This window comes from Ipomoea triloba, chromosome 1 (assembly GCF_003576645.1).
Source record: "Ipomoea triloba cultivar NCNSP0323 chromosome 1, ASM357664v1".
NCBI classification, from domain to species: domain Eukaryota; kingdom Viridiplantae; phylum Streptophyta; class Magnoliopsida; order Solanales; family Convolvulaceae; genus Ipomoea; species Ipomoea triloba.
Window position 1 is genome coordinate 4,414,642 of NC_044916.1, and position 22,747 is coordinate 4,437,388.

Consider the following 22,747-nt stretch of genomic DNA (forward strand, 5'->3'; position numbering starts at 1 on the left):
GCGATGGGGGTGGTAGTGACGGAGGAGGTGGGCTTGGTGGTGGAGGTGATGGGTGTGGTGGTGACGGAGGAGGTGGACTTGGCAGTGGCGGTGGTGGTGACGGAGGGGGTGGGCTAGGTGGTGGTGACGGATGAGGTGGACTTGGGTGTGGTGGTGGATGTGGTGGTGACGGAGTAGGTGGGCTTGGGTGTGGTGGTAATGGTGTAGGTGGGCTTGGTGGTGGGGGTGAGCTTGGAGGCGGTGGGTGTGGCAAACTAGGAGGTGGTGGACTAGGCACTGGTGGGGGAGGTGAAGTATAAGGTGGTGGACACGAAGGAGGTGGAGGTGTTAAAATTGGAATCGGCGATGGAGGCCTTGGGGATGGCGGAGTTGGAGGAATCGGGGGAGGCGATTGAGGTGGAGCAATAGGAGATGGAGGAGGCGGGGTAAAAGGCTTAGGAGATGGCTGGGGAGACGGAGCTATGCCCGATAGTGAATGGGACTTAGACGTCTCAACACTTATAGACGAATTTGAAAGTAACGGGACCAAACCTCCCGAAGTCGGTTTAGGCAACCGTGGCAATGAAAAATCTTTAGTGGGATATGATGCCATTGCATTAATTGCACAAGCACCATATCTCAAATGAGTATTCCTCCTTACGTATGCATACCCTTCCAACCCCCAAGATGTTCCCCAAGAATTCTTTACAATCCAATAGTCCTGACCACCTGCTGAACCATAACCAACTATCAAAACCGCATGATTTATATCATCCGCATCATCCGAACAATCTCCATAGTAGATACCCTGTTTCCAGAATTCAAAAGGATTATTAGTCTTTTAACTGTTGAGCATAAATAATATATAACTATTAGTTTAGGCTTTTAGTTGAAATGGAGCACATGTTTCAATTTTAACTATTCTCCAAAGCTATGAAATCCCAAAATGCAAAACAACTTACACCACTATACAGCTGAAAATCAAGTGCAGAGGCATCAATTGCCACACTAACAGGCTGCTTTGCCACAGCACAAAGCAGTGCACTTTCATCTTGTGCAACATCCTTGTACTCATTAATTGTCACATTCTTGACTCCCCCCTGTTCATCACACAAAATGGTGACAAAACTTTCATCAGTAAACAAAAAATACAAAAATTCAGATTAGTTCAAGATTGTGAAACTAAAATCCATGCCTGTTTGACAGAACAATTCCCATCCTTGCCACTGTATGGGTAATCCTCTTCTACACTAATCCCACCATTGTGCAGAACCCATTCATATGCATACCCCATATACCCTCCTTCACACCCATCATTCCATGAATCACAATGGATGAGCTGCTGCTCCGAGAGGCTAACAAGCTCCCCGGTAGCTATGGCGTTTATCCCTTCCATCGCCCCCGTTGCAGAGAATGCCCAACAACTCCCTTCAAACACAAACAAACAAACAAACAAACACATAATTCAGCAGTTTTTCACATCAAAATTCACACACAATCAGAGCCACCCCAACCAAATTAATCAGACTATTAGTTTGGTAATCACAAGATTACAAATTTCACTGGGATCAGCCTATTGGCCCGTCTCAATCTAAACCTGTCAGCTATGAACAAACTAAGCTAGTCTGTTAAATGCAGGTTTACTCAATACACACTATCGTTAGTCATCAAAGTTAAGTTCACAGACAATGAGAAAAGAGGAAACATTTACATACCACATTCTCCTTGGTCCTTAACATGAGTGACAACGCCACGTTTTCGCCAATCAACAGAGAAGGGGGCATCACAGGACACCTTCTCTTTCCCACTCTGCCCAGAAAACACCATCTGAATCCCTTGTTTCTTCCTAAACGGCATCTTAATCTTAGATATGAAAACATCCTTAAACTCCTCATTCCTCAGATCAGCAAACCTATTCAACCCAACTTTCCCCTCCCACCTCGACCCTCCCCCCACTGTCTTCTCCATAACATACTTGAGATTCCCCTTGAAATTCTCAAACCTCTCTTCATTCTCCCCCTCATCCCTATACACCTTCCCATTCCTCCCCTTCCACTCCTCGAACAGCCGGAGCACCTTCTCCTCCGGGACAAACCCGGCGCCGGCGCCGACGATGGAAAATCCATCATAGTAACAAGAAACCCCGCACCAGAGCGCGGCGAAGATCAAGAAAACCAGAAACCCAGAGCTCTGGGAACATTTGGTTCCCATTTACTCGCCGCATTAAACAATCAGTGATGCTTAAAGTCGCCGGAGGGGCTTTGCATGTCAAAAAATTTTTCGCCGGCGCTGTAAATAGACTCGTTTTCGGTAAGTTGACTTGGCGAGTGAGGAAGGAAGAAGGGTTACGGAGTAATTATATATAGTATATATGGTCCCCTCCATTAAAGCTTATGGTTATGGTGGAATACCCCGGTTGGTTGGCCTGTCTTTTTTCATCTTTTTTATCAATTGGTAACAGTGATGATAGAATATTTATGTTCACATAAATTATCACCGGCCTTATCGTATGCCTGTCAGGCCATCCAACCCAGTGTCCCCAGCCCTGAACCATAATTTTTTACTATTTCGTGAATATTTTAGTTCAATGTTAGTGAGAGAGTTTCTTACTCATCTACTAAGTTTTTAAGTTTGACTCTTCATAAGATGTGTCTAGTGAGTTTTTAATTTGATCTGATTATTTATTGATAATCTAAATTCGGAAATCATTTGATGACTAAAGTTATTCGGGTAGCAGTTATGATTCTCACACGTACATAAAAAAAATATTTAGTGCTAGCATGATAAAATATATTTTATGTATATTTATTTAAAATCAAGACTCACATTTTTTCATGCATTTGATAAAGTTGTACATTAAACTCAACATCACCTACTTAGGGGGTTGTGTTTTTAAATCAAAGATGAAAGGTGTCTTGGGATATTTTTAGCCATATAAGTTATTGTCAGTTCAAGTATTTGTCACTAATGGTTGATAGCGAATGTGTAATTTTATTTCAAATAATGCATCATAACAACCCAACTTATCAGTTAGTTATACTGTATCTGTTCATAACTACTTTCTCAATCTACTGAAGTACAAAGAGTCAACAGTTGCCTTCACTAAGGCTCAAATCCACTTTCATCTATATGAGAGTGTAAATCGGGTGTCACTACTAGACCGCAAGATCTTTGACAATTAGGGTTGGTCTGTAAGTAATTACGAATTAACTCTGTTACAGTTGCCTCCACTGAAGTTCGAACCCACTCTCATTATTCATGTGAGAGTGTTAATCAAGACATCAGGTGTCACTTGACCACAAGGTCTTTGACAATAATTAATTATTTAAAACACACTAAACGATATTACTCATCATTATAACCGACAAAAGTATAAGTAATATTACTCATCATTAAAAGTCGTAGATTAGTACGAATTGATATTTCACTTTATAACCGACAAATTTTCTAATGATTTTTTTTTTGAAAACAATTTTCTAATGATTTAAAATGCAGAATTATGGTTTCACGTGTAACATAAGGGCATGACCAAACCACAGTATTTAAGTGTAATACATTTACTTTATAGCTTTCGTTTTTACTTGATCTTAGTACGACACTAGTGGAAGGAAGTTCGTAGGATTATTATACTTTTTGTCACAAGTTGTTGATTGACCTGATGAAAATAAAATCAGGAGTATTATTGCTATTTTATGGGTTGTTTAGAAGAATAGGAATGATTATGTTTGGAACAACAAGCCATGGAATGTAAATGCAATTAGAATGTCTGTGATCAATTGCATCAAGGATTGGCAGTGCTGGTGTGATCTTCACAAGGCTAATACTTCTTCCATTCCCCTCCAGACTGTTCAAAGAACTCACAACATTGATGCAAGTTGGGTCTATTGTGAAGTTACGTTGATGCTTCGGTCATAGAAAATTCTACTTCTTTTGGTGCAGTAATCCGCACTCATACCGGTTCGTTCCTCGCTGCTATCTCCGACCCTTTGAGACCCGTCAATGAAGCCCATTTAGCTAAGCTCTTGCCATTAAGGAGGCTTTTTTTTTTTTTTTTTTTGCTAAAGAGTGATTGAACCGTGGCAGAAAATATGCATCCTAACTGATTGCCAATAAGTTTGTCTTAGCTTCAATGGCTTTTCTCGAGATTTATCATATGCTAGTACCGTGATTAGAGATAGTCTTTCTATTTCTTCTTCTTTTCACGCTTTTGCCATTAGTTATATCAATAGATCAATGAATGTGTGTGCTCACACTTTAACCCAGGCTGCATGTTCGTATACTGATCTCCATAGTTGGTTTGGTGTTCCCCTCTTTGTATTTCTCACTTGATTAATTGACTTTGATTCTTTCAAAAAAAAAAGTATTATATACATGATTGTAGCATTTATTATCCTTAAATATGATACCATAAAAATTATAATCTTATCAATAGTAAATTGGAAGGTGATTATATGTATACACTTGTACTAGGGTAAATATGTTTAAATAATTGGTAACAAATGACATAAAGTTGCCAACCAAAAGCAAAACAAAAAAAAAAGTTATTAACGTTTAAATGAAAGATATTAATGATGTTCCTTGACCACGTTGCTCAAGTGTAGTCACGCCCAAACCTTTATTTATTTTTTATTTTTATTTTTTTTTTTTTGAGAAAAAGTCATCACGCCCAAACTTTGAATCTCATGTCTGGTTAGTTGGGAAAAAATTTCTTGGAATTTTCAATTCCAAAAGTTTGATGAATTGATCCCCAAAGGTTTCTTTGGTATTTTAAATTATTCATCACTTGTGAAGACAAAGTAAGTATATCAAAACAATATTATTTTTATATATCTTAACGGCATATATATGAGTCCTTATATTAATTATTTCAAGTAATATTTTTTATCAACCGGGCAATAAAATATAAAATATGCAATTATTTTTTTCCATTGAATTCAAATTCCATTTCTCATAATTAAAATCTTTTTTTTTTCCTTTTTGTGAATCAAAACGTCATAAGTGATTTGTTTTTAAACTTGTGATGGGTCAACTAACTTATGGCAAATTATATTGTGACCCCAACACTATTAGAGAACAATAAAGTACCAACAGCTTTAGTAACATATTAAAATGTTACAGCTTAAATAACTATGGATTTCAGTATTTTACCAACGAAAATTCTTTGGTAAATTAAATACCTACATATTTCAATAATTTGCAATGAATTTCTCCATAAAGCAATTTGAATTTTTTATTTATTTAATTTTTTTTTTGTAGTGTAGGTCCATCTTGTAAGGTGGATCATGATACAAGTTCAACTTTTTTTTTTTTTAGTATACTGGAATTTTATTTTTAGTGTACTACATGCTCATTTATAGTAAATTCAATATATTTTGATACATATTTATTTTTACTGTACAACATGTCAAAATAAACATGTAATACACTACAAATGAACTTTGATTAGTGGTCCATCTCGTGGGATATAATGATTGCTAACTTATGGTTTGCTAATAAATATAAAGGCAAAATCTCCCATTGACCGTATCATGAATACTTTCAGTAAGATGAATTGAATTTCTCGTAAGTATTACACTTTCTTTCGTAAATATTATAGTTTACCTCATAAGTAATTATTCAATTCCTAAATATTAATATTACATTTTCCTCAAAAATATTACATTTTTCATAATAAGTACGGAGTACTACATTTCCTTTATAAGTAATAATCAATTTTTCATGATTAGTATTGCACTTTTCTCCATAAAGATTACGTTTTCCTTCATAAGTAAAATCAATTAATTTATCATTGATTAACATTCCACTTTTTCTCATAAGTAACTTTTTCAACTCTTAAATATTACATTTTGATTTAAAAGTATTACTTTATCTTTTTTAAAAATCACATTTTTCCTTATAAGTAAGCATCAATATATTTATGATTATTATTATTACATTCTTTGATAGATCTCAGCGCTGCACTATGCTTACTTCCTAATGGGTTACCCATCCTATGACTATTGTGAGTCAAATACGCTTAACCTAAAACCAATTGGTGAAAAATAGGTAGACATTAACCATTTAACCATATCCCTCCATGGTAAACCACAACGCCATGCCTCAAATCCCCATTCGGCCATTAGCCTCCGCACCCACTAATCCCCACCTGACTTGGCTTGACCTACGCCCACATCTCATTTGGGACTGGACTCGACTTTCGCCTCACCATCGATTCGAACCCGTGACCTCGGTTCTAACGCCCACTAATCCCCACCCGGGACTGGACTTTGCCCGACCTACGCCCACATCTCATCTAGAATTGGACTCGGCTTCCGCCTCAGCATCAATTCGAACTTGTGACTTCGGTTCTGATACCAATTGATGGATCTCAGTGCTGTACTATGCTTACTTCCCAGTGAGTAAGAATTACTGTTGTAAGTCAAGCACATTTAACCACAAAGTTCTTTGGCTATCTGGTTGTCATATCCTACTTAAAACCAATTGGTGATAAATAGGTGGACATTAACTGTTTAACCACATCCCTTCATGAGAAGGTCACAGTATCATGTCTCGAATCAAGTAGGGGCTGAACTCGATCAACCCGACCGACATCCAATATTCTTTATCATACATATTACATTTCTATCTAAATTTGCCTTGTCTCACAAATCATTTTTTGTAAGATGGTACCACAAGAGATTTATTTAAAATTGTATTAAGACATTAAGATGTGACTATTAAACGAAATTTAGAAACTAAACAAATGGTATATTTCAATATTTATTACTGAATAGAATGTGTATGTCGTGTTATGCAGCTGGTTTTGTACGGATTGTCACGGCCAATATAACTTATTCCAAGCTTTTATTATTGATGATGCTACCCAACGAAAATGATAGCTGATACTGATTTTTTACACCGATTTCAATAAATGGCAGAGGAAACTTCCTGGAAAGACCCCAAGGAGAAGTCGAGAAGATAAAAATCTTGGTGGCACGGCAGCTTAATTGATATTTTAGGTAATAGATTGAAAATAATAATACAGAGTTGAATCTTAACGGTTATAGTGTAAGATTAATATTTAATGTAGTCATTAGTTTCTTGTGGTATTAGAGCAAGCTCAATAGATGGAGATTTTAGTTGGTTTTGTAGAGGTGAGTAGGAGAGAGAACATGAAAGAGAAAGAAGAGAAAGGAGGAAGAAAAAAAAAAAAGTACCTGAACTAACGCGCCTAGTATTGCATGCGCTTGCCCTGCACACATAAATTAATTAAGCGCAACTCATGAGAAAGTCATTGTTTTTGTGGGACAGTGGGTCCCACAAAAATCAAGTCTTACAAGAGGAAATCAACATTCTCTCTACAAGTTTCTCACTTCCACATAATTGTAAAAAGTTACAAAATTCATCCAAAATCTCCCTATTGGAGATGCTCTTAGGCTTCTACCTAAGAGGATAAAGAAGTCACTAAGTTATCATGATTTATCCGTCCATGATCTTTTCAAATAGAAATGTGGAACCGTATATTGAGCGGAGGTTACGAAATTTCGCTTTTTATTATGGCAAGAAGATAAAAATCTTTATTAAATATGAATAAATTATACTATTTTTTTACTCTTGAGTTTACCTTCCTAGGTGGTAATAATTTTTATATATCGTAAATTGGTGATCCCATTCAGCATTAAAAAATAAATATGCTTATTAATTAAATAAAAAATGAACTGATCAAACATTGGTGGTCATGAACCTCATTCAACATTATTCAATATAACTTTGATTTATGAGAAAATTTCAACCACTACTTAGATCGAATTCAAATATTGGCGAATCTCATTCAATATAATTTTAATTTATGAGAAAGTTCACTACAGATACATGAATATGTGCTCTGAGTAAAGTCTAAATAAGTAATTAAACTAGCTTAGGTCGTTGCCCAGCTCATCATAAAGAGTCAAACTTAAAATTTTGTAATTACGTACTAAATCAATTGTCTGACTAATTCGACTGGGGTCGCCAGAGCATTACTCAATATCTAAAAACTCAATAAGTCTCAATCAAGGTTATATCCTTGATTTATGTCCATCTTTATGTATGCTAATAAATGTGTACATTTTACTTTAAATGTTGTACATTTTAATGTTATGAGACAAAATTGGCCCCAATGCATTCTTGTTATACAAAACTACCCTTACACCGTTATAACACCGTTACTTTTTAAATTCATCATTATTACCATACACCTATATCTATCATATCTTTTTCCAATTCTTTAATTATCATTTTATTAAAATCATTATATAATTAATTTAATGATTGATTATATTTTAATTAAATTTCTATGAATGGTAAATCATATATGTGCGTGCATAAAATACATATATTATTTGTGTATATATAATTCAAATTATAAATTTTAATTAATGTTTTAATATTGGATACGAATTTTCGCGTACAAAATACCAGTAGATTATATAAATGGTCATTAATATTGCTTAAGAAACTATAATTAAAGTAAGACCTAATGGCACCTAAATAATAATCTCTAAAATGTAGTCAGAGCTAATGATATTATTCTAATTAAAAATTATGTTAGATAGTATAAGTTGTATTAAGCATTTTTTTTTCTTTTTTGGTTTTATTTGTGTTATATCTTGATGGGTAAATTTTATGTAAATTATTTGATAGTACTTTGTTTGGTAAGTTGTTTATGTAACCTTAATTATTTAAAGAAGATTAGAAGAGTGTAAATTTTATGTACTCTAAATTATTTGATAGTACTTTGTTTGGTAAGTTGTTTATGTAACAATTATTTAAAGAAGCCCTTTCATTCTTATCCACCATATCATTAACCACTTTTTGTTTTTTTTTTTTTTTGTTTTATATCTACCCTAATGTAATAAGCAATGTTACAATGTCAAAAAAGTTTGCCTTGTCTTAGTTGTCTACCCTTATTTGATAGAAAAAATATTGAGTTAATTTCATTTTTGTCCTTGATTTATAGGGGTTAGCCAATATTATTGTGGCATGATTATTTTTGTTCTTTGTCAACAAAATTATTTAAATCACATTCAAAATACAAGGATATTTTGGTCTATCTAGCTTTAAGTGTTAAGTCATTGTAGCTTTTTTGGTTTTAGATTTATATGTGTCATTCTACTTTTAGTCTCTCTCTTTTTTTTCTTTTTTTTTTTTTTTCAAAACATCCTCGTTGCCTCGTTGGTCCTAACATTATTATGACATTACCGTTTTTGGTTCTCCGTCAACAAAAATGTTTAAATGACATTAAAAATGACGTTATTAACCACTCAAAATCCTCATTTTTTTCTTCTTGATAACTGAACTAAATCTGGACATGTAGACAACGACGATTGGTTCTTAGTTCTTTTATGGACATCCCTTTTCACTGGACACGTGGATGGAATTGGTTCTCATTTCTTTAATGGGCATCCGTTATTATATATATAAAAGAAAACAGCATTTATATAAACCCCGAAACATTCAAATATCTACTATACTAATAAGTAATAAGAGCAAAAAAAGTTAAGCCTATTAATTTTCCTTGAGATTAATTTTCAAACTTATCCTTAATTATTAGCTTACTCATTGATTTCAATAAGAAAGGTTTAAGATTTGAACCTCATTCCAATCAAATTTGACATAATTAAGTTCCTTATCCCATTTTACTTTTATTAAATTAAATAAATTAGTAGCTATAACAAAAAATGACACATATGTATTTCTTTAATTTAGAATTATGTGTCTACAATGTCTTTATTTGAAAAAATTATTCATTATCAATAAATTAAATTAAATAAGATAGACAATTTCCTTAGTTATATTGTTTTTATTTTCTCAAATGCAAAGATTCTTTACATTCATATTCATCAAATGATATTCATTACATTGTCCATTATATGCTTTTTACACTGTCTTGTAATTAAATATCAAAGTTATAATACAAAATAATGTTATATATTTATTTACCGAGTATTTTATTAATATTATAAAAAAATAAAAAAAAATAGTTTGAAGCTAATTATATTAACTACTTGGGAGATTGGTTGACAAATTAAAGCGAGATCACTTTATTTTACTCTTATTGAATTAAATAAATTATTAGTTACAACAAAAAAATGATACATATGCATTTCTTTAATTTAGAATTATGTGTCTACAATGCCTTTATTTTTTTAAAAAAATATTCATTATCAATAAATTAAATAAGAAAAATAATTTCATTAGTAATATTGTCTTTATTTTCTCTAATGCAAAGATTTTTTACATTCAAATTCATCAATTGATATTCATTAATTACATTGTCCATTATCTTTTTTTACACTATCTTGTAATTAAATATCAAAGTTATAATACAAAATAATGTTATAATTTATTTACCAAGTATTTTATTAATACCATGAAAAATAAATAAGAATAGTTTAAAACCAATCATATTAACTATTTGTGGGATTTGTTGCCAATGAGAGTATTCAAATAACCCAACAAGTTAGAGCAGGAAACTACCTCGTAATATCTTTGGACTACATCATATTTAAAATGTTCAAATTTTTACTACTTATAATAATCTTATTCCTTAAACTAGGAATTTCTTTATCCACAATAATTTATTCAACAATAATGGTTGAACTAAATGAACCCCGAGCAGAACACCTAAAGGAAAATTCATAGCTTCCTACATCATAATCTCACTGCATTGCATGATATATGTTGTCATCTATGGTACCAACACTAACTCAATTGCAAAATAACACACTACAACAAAAATGAAAAGGACAATAGTGAAGATGAAGACATTGGCAATGCTACTCAAAAGTAGTATTTATTTAGACTATTATTTTTAAACCAAGTATTTAGACAATTAGACTATCGATTTTACAAAGTTGCAAACATTTATTTTAGTGACAATTATAATAAATTTTCTATATTATCTTGGATTCATATACTTTGAGTTACATATTTAAATAAATAAATTTCACATTGAATTACCTATGTATAAACTTCTCCTATATAATATTACATTGATATAGTTTCAAATATTTATTTAAATATAAATATTGGGCATTAATCATTTTGCGCAATGCGCACGTAAAACTAATAATATTAATAAAACACAAACAACTATATTAAGTTACAAATAAATTAAACTAAAAATTTACAATTACAATGATAAATGAATTAAAGAACACCAAATATATTATGGTTTGATAACATTAATATTACTTTCTCGGCCAGGTCTAAAATTTACAATTTTAATTACCATTTATTTAAACGAAATTACAAGAAATAGTTGAAACAGTTCACCATTCCAAACACATGCATATGCATTTGCAGATGGAGCATTACACATTTACACCCCAATTCCCAGGGAATATATTATTGTAACAAGCTAGTTTTGCCAAAAACAACATTTGAACACCAATAAGAAGCAACTTAGTACGTAGAATATAGGCAATCCGTTCAACGTTCAACGCATTGCAGCAGCGGCAAACTCTAATCCATTCCATGGCAGATTTGGCTTCGCCATTCCTCTCTTCTTAGCAGCCACTCCTACATGGTCTCCACGCTTCTGCAAAACAACAAGAAACTCGAAATTACCAATCAAGTTTTGACTTAATGATAGAAAAGAAATTACTAAATTAGCACCCGGCATAGCTAAGTCGTAAAAGCCTGAGTGTAGTTGTGGTGACCAGCAAATGCTCGGGTTCAAATCCCGTAAAGAGTAAGATTCAGGGGAATAAGCAAGCATTCATATTATTGGGCTACTAAGGCATATCTTGCGATTTATCTCCTCTCACAATAGGTCTAGGGTTCAAACTTAAAAAAGCATTTAGTGTTCACTTTTTGGGTGGTTGAAAATATGCTAATTCATGGTTGAAAAAATTGTTAAGCATCGAGCACCTAGGTGTCCGTATTTTTTTTTAATTTAATTTTTAATTTTTTAAAAATTTATTTTAAACTATTTAATACTTTAATAGTTAATACTAATATATTAAACATTAACCTAAAAAACATCTAAAGTGAACAATTTAGGGTTATTAATACTAAAATATTAAATATTAGCCTAAAAACATCTAAAATGAACAATTTAGGGTTATTTTGTTCAAAATGATGTTGTTTTGGGTGGAATAGCCTATTTAAAAAAGAAAGGAACAATAGTTAATCGGCCAACTAGACGACCTAATGGGTGCCTAGAAGGCCTAGGCGGCTTTGGCGACCCTTAAACGGCCTAGTCGACCACCTAACCAATCAGCGCCTAACACCTAAGTGTCGATTAATGGGTGTCTAAGCTGGATTTTTGCAACACTGTGCTAACCTTGAGGCAGAGGCCTTCGTAGACATGACAAATGGGGTAATCACTTGGACAACAATAGGCGGAGCCACCGCAACAAACGCCATTTTTATATCCACAGCAGCCTTGGATAAAGCAAACGCCAAAGAACTCAAAAAGGCAGCAGCATGTGTTATCCGGTGGACAAACCAATCCAGCTCCGCAGAAAGTTGGAGTTGGAGGCGGAGGGGGACGAGGGGGCGGCGGTGGCGGTGGCGGTGGCCGGTGCGGCGGCGGTGGAGGCGGAGCAGCAGGCGACGGCTTAGGGGACGGGGCGGCGGAGGGCTCTTTAGTGGGGTAAGAAGCCAATGCATTGATTGCACAAACGCCGTATCTCCTGTTAGTGTTTCTTCTTATAAATGCATAGCCCTCCATTCCCCAAGCTGTTCCCCAAGAATTCTTTATGATCCAGTAATCTTTGCCACCTTTTGAGCCATAACCAACAATTACAACCGCATGGTCTATATCGTTAGGATTGTCTGAACAATGTCCATCGTAGATCCCCTGTTTTCAGACAACAAAATGGATGATTATATTTCTCTCTTTCAGACAACTAAGGATGTACACTGAGTAAATTTTTACATTGTGACACTAGTCGTCAAATGAACACAAGGAGGTCAACTAGTCTAATTTGCGCATAACTATCCCTAGTTCGCAAAGGATCACAAGAGGTAAACCAATACGGCAATACGGGAAACCCCTGCATTGTTACCCTAACCAGCAAAGAACAACTATGTGGACCATACTATCAAATAATGTACATTCAATATAAAAATAATGTACTTTTAGTATATTAAAAATGTACATTGTATTAAGGGGATGTACATTATTTGTGTATTGATGTATATTATATTGTATAATGTACATTCAGTACACAAATAATGTACATTTAGTATATTAAAAATGTACTTTTTGTTATGGTCCACACAACACTGCATGGACCAATAATTTGCCAGCTAAATCAACCTAGTTTACACATAACTAATCTACTCCCTAACTGACAGAGGACCAAAAGAGATAAACCAGCGTATATTATTCATGGTTGACCCACTTAAACCGAAAAAGTCAATAGGTCCGGTCCCTCTCACTGAAAATTAAACTTAATTATAATATTATGATTACCAAGGCAACAACTTGACTAACCTAACTTAGTTGGGCTGCGTTAAATATGCCTAAATGGATGATTTCTTAGCATATTTTTCTTTCATTTTCTGAAGAATTTGGCATGATGAGATATGAATGGACAGTGGACTTACACCAGTGTAGAGCTGAAAATCAAGTGATGATCCTTGTATTCCAACACTAACAGGTTGTTTTGCCACTGCACACAGTAAGGCAGTTTCTTGTTCTGCAACATCCTCGTACCCATCAATCGTGACAGCAATCTCGTCTTTAACCTACTTGGTACACAAATCCAGAACAATTAAAACTTTCATTAGATCGAAACTCAAAGATTCGGAAAAATTCTTCTTTTTTTTTTTTTCTGGAGAAAATTAATTAAATTACATGCCTTTTTGAGATTGCATTTCCCATCTCTGCCAGTGTATGGGTAATCAGATGAGGAATCAATGCCACCATTATGCATAACCCATTCAAAAGCATTGTCCATATATCCACCCTCACACCCATAGTTAGATGGATCACAGCTGATGAGTTCTTGCTCCGACAGACTGATCAGGTCTCCGGTCACCAATGCATTTACTCCCTCCATTGCTCCGGTTGCAGAGAATGCCCAACAGCTCCCTGAACACACAAACAACCATAGTATTTTTGATAGGATAATATGATCCTCCTAGGACTCATCAAATTAATGTCTTGTTGAAAATGTAAGAATTTTCCATATAGTATCATATGTTATATATTATATTGGAATAAGGGTCAAATATGCCACCAAACTGTAGATAATTCAATTATAGTTTTTTTTTTTAATTAATGGCCCATATACAATTCGGTGTCCTATTTTACCCTTATTCCTATATTATTTAAGTGGTTGTGAATTGTGATGCAAGTATATGTCTAAGTCAATAAGTGATTTAGTTGGTGATTAGATATTCATTTTGGTTTTAACTAATTATCTACCTATCTCAGGCTTTTAAGCACATCAATCGTACCACAACTCTTGTAATCAGAATAGACTACACTACACCATCTAGTATTCAGACAAGAAGTGATAGATAAAACGACTAACTTTTTTTGCAGATTAACCATTCCAAAGGCACACCGTATCAATAATGATATCAACTATGGCTAGAGATATTATGATCATTCGTTCTAACAGAAAACACAGCTTACCACAATCTCCTTGATCCTTAACATGAGTGACAGCTCCACGCTTTCTCCAATCTAGAGAAGAAGGCGGCGCTTCACAATGCCCCCTCTTCTTCTGCAGCCCCTTCATCTCATCAATGGCTTTCCTCTTGTTGAAGGGTATCTTAATCTTTGAGGAGTAAACATTCTTAAACTCCTCATTGCTCATATCAGCAAACCTGTTCAGCCCAACCGTCGTACCCTCCGAATTCCCCAGGATGTTTTTCTCCATCATCACATACTTGAAGTTGTTCTTGAAGTTCTCCAACCTCCTCTCTGATTCTTCATCGCTCCTGTACACCTTCCCGTTCTTCTTCTTCCATTCTTGGAAGATCTCAACCACTTCTTCCTCCGCGCCGCGCTTGAGTATTGAGAAATCTGAATGATAATAACAAGAAATCTGGCATGAAAATGTGGCTATGATCAACAAAAGAATAAGACACAACTGGGAATACTTAGTTCCCATTTTTGTACAGTATAGTGTTCAACACTCCACAGTCACTTACTTCAATATATATTTATATTTCTAATTCCCTTATATATACTACACGGAGTGTTAAAGAAATATGGAGGGCTAGCTTAGCTATGTTACGTTGACTGCCTGACTGGTAGGTTTTATTTTGCATGAAGAAACTTCAGTATGGGTTGGTAGGTTACATATTTTTCTTAATCTTTTGGTAAGTTTCAGAATACATTTATGTCTGAGTGGATTAAAATCACATTACTATCTTGTGACAAAATGTGGAATCACCTACCCCTGGCGCCCCACACCCCGACAACTGACCAACAACGATTAGACTTTTGTTCAATGCGCACAAGGAGTCCCATTCATGATCATTAGTCTCTTGTGACAATTTTCACCTCTTGCAACTAGTTGAGCTGCCCATGCGAGCTATTACATTAGTCATTACTCATTATGTACTATCTTATAAGGCTAGGGTGTAGATCTAAAGGTAAGGGAATTTCGGGTGTGTTTGGTAAAAATAATTTTTAGAAATCATTTTCCGAGCTTTTGGTGTTTGACAATGATGCCTTTGATTTGTAACACATTTTTCACCCCATTCTTTAACCTTTTTGATAACAAAATGCTTGTAGTTGAGTTGGAACCTATGACTTGTTTGTGTGAATTGATGTTCTTTAGATAAAATGGTTGCAATGAGTCATTTGGAAGTCTTTTGGAGCATAAAGGAACGATGTTAGAGGTCGGGAGGAGTGCACGCAAGAAGATCCGAAGAAGAAGACGAAGAATGGGCTGAAAAGCCATCCATACGGCCTCCCATACGGCCGTATGGATGGCCGTATGGCCTCGATCAGCATGGCAATAAAACGCCCTACCATACAACCTCTCATACGGCCGTATGGTGGGCTGTTTGCCCGATACTCTGCACAGTATAAAGTCTGTTTTTCTGCATTTTGTGCCCAAGTCCGAACCCTAGAGAGTTTAGAGTTATTTTCCTTCATTTCCTTAGCAATTGTTAGCTTAGTTTAGCTTAGATTTACATTTGGGGAACACACTTGGAGCTTGTATTGAAGATTTGGAAGGGATTCCATCAACTTTTTCTTCCTTATTGATAGTAAAATTCTCTTTTCCTCTTCTCCAACTTGTCTTTACATTTATAGCTTATTTATGTTTTCCTTGTTGAATCTTGCTATGTTTACCATTAATATGAGTGAGTAGTCTTATATATGGGTTAGATTAGGTGTTTATTACTTCTATTGATGCTTGTTATGTGATTATTGCATAAAAGGGGATGAACACCCATTTAGGGTTCTTATGTTTGAGTTGGGTTTATTTATATCTTTCAATAGTTTATGGCCTATGATTATTGTTTGTCCTTGGAAAGTCTTTCATTTCAATGGAAGTTGAATGGAAGATTTAAGCCAACCCAACCTCAAACCCATTTTCTCTTCTATGGAAATAGGGGTAGGTTTGGGGCTAAATAGCTTTTGTTCTTCAAGAACTTAGGTTGGTTCACCATGGAAATGGGACAACCTTTGTTCTAATCCTTGGGAACTTGGATTTCTTCGTGCTAGCCTTAAGAACCTAGGGCAATTGTTCATCCCCCAATCCTAGTGTTAAAGCATCAATAGAGTAATTCACCTAATTTAACCCATCTTTCTCAAATAGTATTTTGCACCTAAGTCAATCTTGTTTTTCCCTTATATCCAAAACTCCAAAAATACTTTAGTTAAATCCAAAACCAATTATGTTTTGCTTGGATCCTTACAGGTTTCAAGACCTTGGTAACTAGAGTCTAGGTGATTGCTCCTTACGTGCCATAAAATCCAATCCCCGTGGTTCGACTTTACACCCATTTTCACACTCCCGCTCACACCGCATCAGGCAACATCCGGAAAATGTGGTCAACGGAAAACATTTTCCGTTGACCACGGAAAATGAGTTCATTTTTTCGGAGAATGACTTCCGAAAGAAACAGAAAATGGCTTCATGTGACTTTTTAAAAAAAATTATTTCTAATTTCTAATAAATATTATTAGTTTATATATTTTTATATTCTAAATAAAATAATAAAAATATATAATTATACATTTCTACTCATTTTTCACTCATTTTCCGGAAAATGAATCAAACACACACAGACTGTTTTTCAAAGTACATCCAAACACCGAAAATGAACTCATTTTCCGAAAATGAACTCATTTTCCGAAAAATGACTCATTTTCCAGAAGTCATTTTCCTGCTTTCCAAACACACCCTTAGTCTTTTCTAGACAGATTTAAATCACATCATGTATTAAACAAAATTTAGCTCGAATTTTTTGGGTGACAAGAATTAAACACACCGTCACGGGGTAAACTCACTTAGCCACCCACAAATTATTTTTAGATGTAAATCATTCTCCACTAACTTATAATCACTTCGATCTTTCCCTGCAAAAATCAAGAATATATATATTTTTAGAACCAAAAATCAAGAATATTAAGTTAGGTGCCGTGGTCATATTCCTATGACACTTCAAGGGAATCAACCTATAAGTTGCCAACGACATTGTGGTCTAGTGACACCCGGTGTCCCAGTTAACACTCCCACATGGATGATGGAAGTGGGCTCGAGCCTTAGTGGAGACAACTGTTGACTCGTTGTGCTTCAGTAGGTTGAGAAAGTAGCTATGAACAGATACTACATTATAACAGAGTCAGTAGTACTAAAAAAAAAAACCTATAAGTTGAATGCATTCTAATGCACTTTTCATGAATCTTTATGTTTGGTATTTAGACATGACAATTCATGTAAATGAATTTCACAATTATATTAACATGGACACAACTTAATAGGGTTAGCATATTATAGTTCTAAGCACGAACACAACCATAATTTTTAATGGGTTGATACAATAAACATATTTAGTTAACAAATTTTTGGATCCACACAATACAATATGATACTATAATCTTTTTAAATTCATTATACATATTAATATGATTTTAAAAAAATATTGGAATTTTTTTATTTTAAAAAAATTACAATTAAATCCAACAAAATAGTAAAGATATTCCATGTATATTATTTATAAAATGGTAAAATAACTCATGCTAAACTTAACTGCTTAAGCAAGTTGACTTATTAAGACACAAATTTTAATAATTTCTTAACATATTATCCATTAATAACTCGAGACATATTAGGGTTAAAAATAAATCGTTATTTTCATATATAATTTCTTGCTGTACTAATCATTGGTGTCAAAAGTTGCCAAGTCTAGCTAATTTGGACGACACAAGTAAATGAGATTTGTCATTTGGGTAGCCAGACAAGATTTGTCTACTTTTTTTGTTAGAATGGTACTACTCCGTATAATATTCGATGTAAATATTACATGCACTTTCTTTTTCTTTTCTTTTTTTTTTTTTTGAAAACATTACATGCACTTTAATTTCTTGTTATCAGATATTGAGACCAATTAAAATCAATACTGCACTTACAGGCCGTTTGGTTGGGAGGAGGGAATTAAGGGGGAAAAGAATTGTAATTCGGTGGAATTGTAATTCAATGAATAAGGTAGGAATTGAAATTACAGTGTTTGGTATGCAGGAATAGGAGTACAGGGAATTGAAAGGTAAGAAGCGACAGAATGACTAAAATGCCCTTATGTTGTAGTAGGAGTAGTAGTAGTAGTAATAATAATAATAATAATAATAATAATTCTTTCAATAATAATAATAATAATAATACGAATAAGAATAATAATTCTTTCAATAATAATAATAATAATAATAATAATAAGTATAATAACAATACTTCTTTTAATAATAATAATAATAATAATAATAATTTCAAAAATTTAAAAAAAGAAAAAAAGAAAAAGACAAAGGATTGAGAGGAGGGGCAAAATGGTCTTTACACCAATATAAATGCCCCTCCTCTCCACCGAATTACAATTCAGGGGGTACCCCCATGAATTGTAATTCACCAATTGGAGGGAATTGCAATTCCGCGGAATTGCAATTCCCTCCAACCAAACACCGTAGTTGTCAAATTCATTGAATTGTAATTCAATGAATTACAACTCCCCCCAAATTACACCCAACCAAACACCCCCTTAATTGCTGTGATTTGTTGTGTTTATTTTTTTACTTTTTTTTTTTTAACTTCTAGATATTGAAACTTTAGCATATCATATCAGACAAACTATGAAAATATTCCACAAAAAACATGAGGTGATCTGACAACACTACTAGAGGTAGGTCCAAAACCGGCCAGTAACTTTTTTTCAAATATTCAATTCCTTTCAACAATTTTTTTTTAAAGAAAGGGACTTACTTTTTCTTTCATCTTGTATTCCTTTATTTGGGGATTCATAATGACGACCTTGACTAATTTTAAGAGCAAGGTCACCAATAAAATTGCTTTTGAATTTTTGTCAATGTCAACAAGGATATATGGAAAGAGAATAAAAAGAAAAGGAAAAGAATTGTAACTCATAGGTAAGTGGGTGCATGAAATGCATGCATGCATCTATTGGGCGTGCTTTATACATTAGACGTGTTTGTAGAGATAATTAAGTTCTTGAATTTATAATGATAACTAAGATTTTTCTCTTTCCTCCACATACATATGCATATTTACCTCAAAAATTGAGAAAAAATTAGGGCTGAGCAGATCAATTCGATAAAACCAATCAGTTTGGTTCCATTTAGTATTATAACAAATGGTATTACTTTTAAGTAAATTGAACGGTTTGGTTAGTTCGGTAAACTGAACCAAATCGTGCACTCTTATATATATATATATATATATATATATATATATATATATATATATATATATATATATATATATATATAAACAAAATCCTAAATCACTCCTGTCTCTGGTGTCCCTAAGTTGTTGCACACCTCGCCGAACCAAATCGTTTTTGTGCTGCCTACTCTGCCGCCTCTATTTCTCCACGAGCAGACGAAGCCATGAAGGTACTCCCCATCCTCCTCCTTCGAATGCCTTTATATAATTTATTGTTGAATTGAGAGTTTTCATGTCTGATTTTTAGTATTTCAAAGCCATGAGTTGAGCTTATTGCTCAAATATATATATAATAGTGGAAATTGGTTGATGTCTGACCTAGTTGTCCTCTTATATTTCCAGTGATTTCCTGTTATTGGAAATATTTTTCCGGTGCTTGGGGTCTGAAAATTCTTTTCCAAAAATTAACTATACAGTTGAATTTTTCTAGTCCTCGACACTTTTTCTCCAAATATTAATTATATAGATGGATGATTCATCTTGTCAACAAACACTTCAAGTGAGCCAACTGAAGTGTCGGTTGGGTAAAAAAAGGAAACGCTCAAGCAGTATATATACTCCTAGCTACCAAAACCAATTATTCTAAAGTCTATGGTGGTATGTACTCACTTTACAAGATTAGAGGACAACAAGGATAAGTGTACATGTAATTATTGTGGTAAAGAATTAAAGTGTGGAACAACTAGTGGCACTAGTTGTTTGAAAGTTTTTTTTTTTTTTTTTTTTTTTTGACCTCTGGTTTGAAAGTTCATAACCAAAGATATATTGCATTTACAAACAAACTTGAAAGTGCAACTGAAAAAAAATCTAACCCAAGTTGAAAGTCCAAGTGTTCTAAAACCAATATCAAAGTTCTTTGACACCGTATATGGTAGAGACATTGATTTTGACACAAGATTGATTACAGTTCACTCCAGTCATAGTATATATTTTGTTAGTTTGTGCTTCAATATTTTTTACAGGGCAACGTCATGATATTGATTCGTGAATCCGTAATGATGGATGAACAAGATATGGCTTTGGAATTTGGATTGCTATGTTGATATTGTGTTTGAATTTTTATGTTGTTGTTTAATATTTAAATTTTAAACTTTAGATTTGGACTATGTGATGTACTTTCATGTTTGTAGTCTTTGAACTTTGGATTTGGGCTATGTGACGTTTGGTAATTAGTAGTGTGTTTGAACTTTGGATTGCTATTTTGTTATACAATCGTTATATCGTGGACCATGGTCCACAGTGTGCACTGTGGACCCTAGTATGAAACGGTATTGTTTCGAATGTTAGTGGACGGTGGACGCGAATGACTTCAAGGAATACACAGAATCCTTGTCTAGAATACATAAAATGACTTGATGAAATACACAGAATATTGACACAAATACATAGAAATCATATTGACACAAATACATAGAAATCATCCTCCTAACATTCGAATATACAAAACACGTCACAACCTATGTTTAAGTTGGGTTTTGATTCTAGCTTTCAATTATTAATGTGCAGTGATTGTTGTTAGTCTTTGGAAAGTCTTCCATCGCAATGGGAATTGGATGAAAGACTTAAGCCAACCCAATCTCAAACCCAATTTCCCTTTTATGAAAATAGGGGTAGATTGAGGCTTACAAAACTTTTGTTTTTAATGAATTTAGGTTGGTACACCATGGAAATGGGGCAACCTTTGTTCTAATCCTCGTGGGAACTTGGATTCTTTAGTGCTTGCCTCAAGAACCTAAGGTTAATGTTCTTCCCCCAATCTAAGTGTTAGAAGTATGAATAGAGTAATACACCTAGTCTAACCCATCTTTTCCAATTAAATTTAATCCTATAATTAATCTTGTTTTCCCTTTAATCCGAAACACAAAAAATACTCTAGTTTTAACCCAAAACCAAATATGATTTACTTGGATCCTTATGGATTCCAAGACCTTAGTGCCTAGAGTTTAGGTAACGACTTTCTACGTCCTATAAACCCCAACCCTCGTGGTTCGACATTTACACCCGTTTCACCATCACCACTAAACTTACATTAGTAGTCTTATTACAACACCACTAAATTATAATTATAATTCAACTATGGTTTCATTGGACAATATATACTCAAATATCTGAAACTGTTATTCATTTTCATTTTACATACACTGTAGTTTCATTACAACACAACTAAAGTATCATTTTGAACATATATTACATTATAACGGAATCAATAGTACTAAAAAAAAGTATCATTTTGATATAACTACAGTTTCATTTGACAATATATACTTAATATGTGAGACATGTTATTCACTTTCTTTTTATTGTAGTTTCATTTCAGCAAAACTAATGTATCATTTCAATTCAACTACAATTTTATTTGACAATATATACATTCAATATGTGAGACATGTTATTCAATTTTATTTTATACATACTGCAGTTTCATTTCAATACAACTAAAATATCATTTTAATTCATTTGCAGTTTCATTTGATAATATAAACACAATATGTGATATAAGTTATTCAGTTTCATTTTAGACGCAAAGTTTCATTTTGTTATGAACACACCAAAAATATGAAATTTGTTAAAATTTAACGGCTGTTGTTTCTTTACTTAAAAAAACATTGTCGTTTTTGGACTATGGTCTACACAGATGTGTGGACCATGATCTACCGTATAACAACCACCAATTGGTTTCCCTTTGTATTGTATTGTTTTTTTATTCAACATTAACAATAACAAAAATAACAATAATAATAATAATAGTAATATATTATTTTTATTCTTATTAATATTAATATTGTTGTTGTTCTTGCTGTAGCAATGCCCTAATAAGTCTTTTTACACCTCAACTGCTAATAGTAAACAACTAATTTTATCAAACATCTCTTTAC

The 22,747-nt window shown here is 33.6% G+C and overlaps 2 protein-coding genes across 2 annotated transcripts; both read right to left on the reverse strand.

Moving 5' to 3' along the window:
• Window positions 1-10: 10 nt before the first annotated feature.
• Window positions 11-2,324, reverse strand: LOC115997599 (cysteine protease XCP1-like; the record flags this gene model as incomplete). Its single annotated transcript, XM_031237192.1, has 4 exons — window positions 1,695-2,324; window positions 1,175-1,407; window positions 942-1,079; window positions 11-787 (listed from the first exon to the last, which is right to left on the reverse strand). Coding segments are annotated over exons 1-4 (1,644 nt in total), but the record flags the coding sequence as incomplete, so codon positions are not given.
• An 8,834-nt stretch (window positions 2,325-11,158) lies between these two features.
• On the reverse strand, window positions 11,159-15,110 carry LOC115999464 (low-temperature-induced cysteine proteinase-like). The gene is made up of 5 exons (XM_031239313.1): window positions 14,594-15,110; window positions 13,812-14,044; window positions 13,558-13,698; window positions 12,287-12,805; window positions 11,159-11,539 (listed from the first exon to the last, which is right to left on the reverse strand). Exons 1-5 carry the CDS (start codon window positions 15,072-15,074, stop codon window positions 11,438-11,440), a joined length of 1,476 nt encoding a protein of 491 aa, XP_031095173.1. The 5' UTR covers window positions 15,075-15,110; the 3' UTR covers window positions 11,159-11,437.
• Between the last annotated feature and the right edge of the window lie 7,637 nt (window positions 15,111-22,747).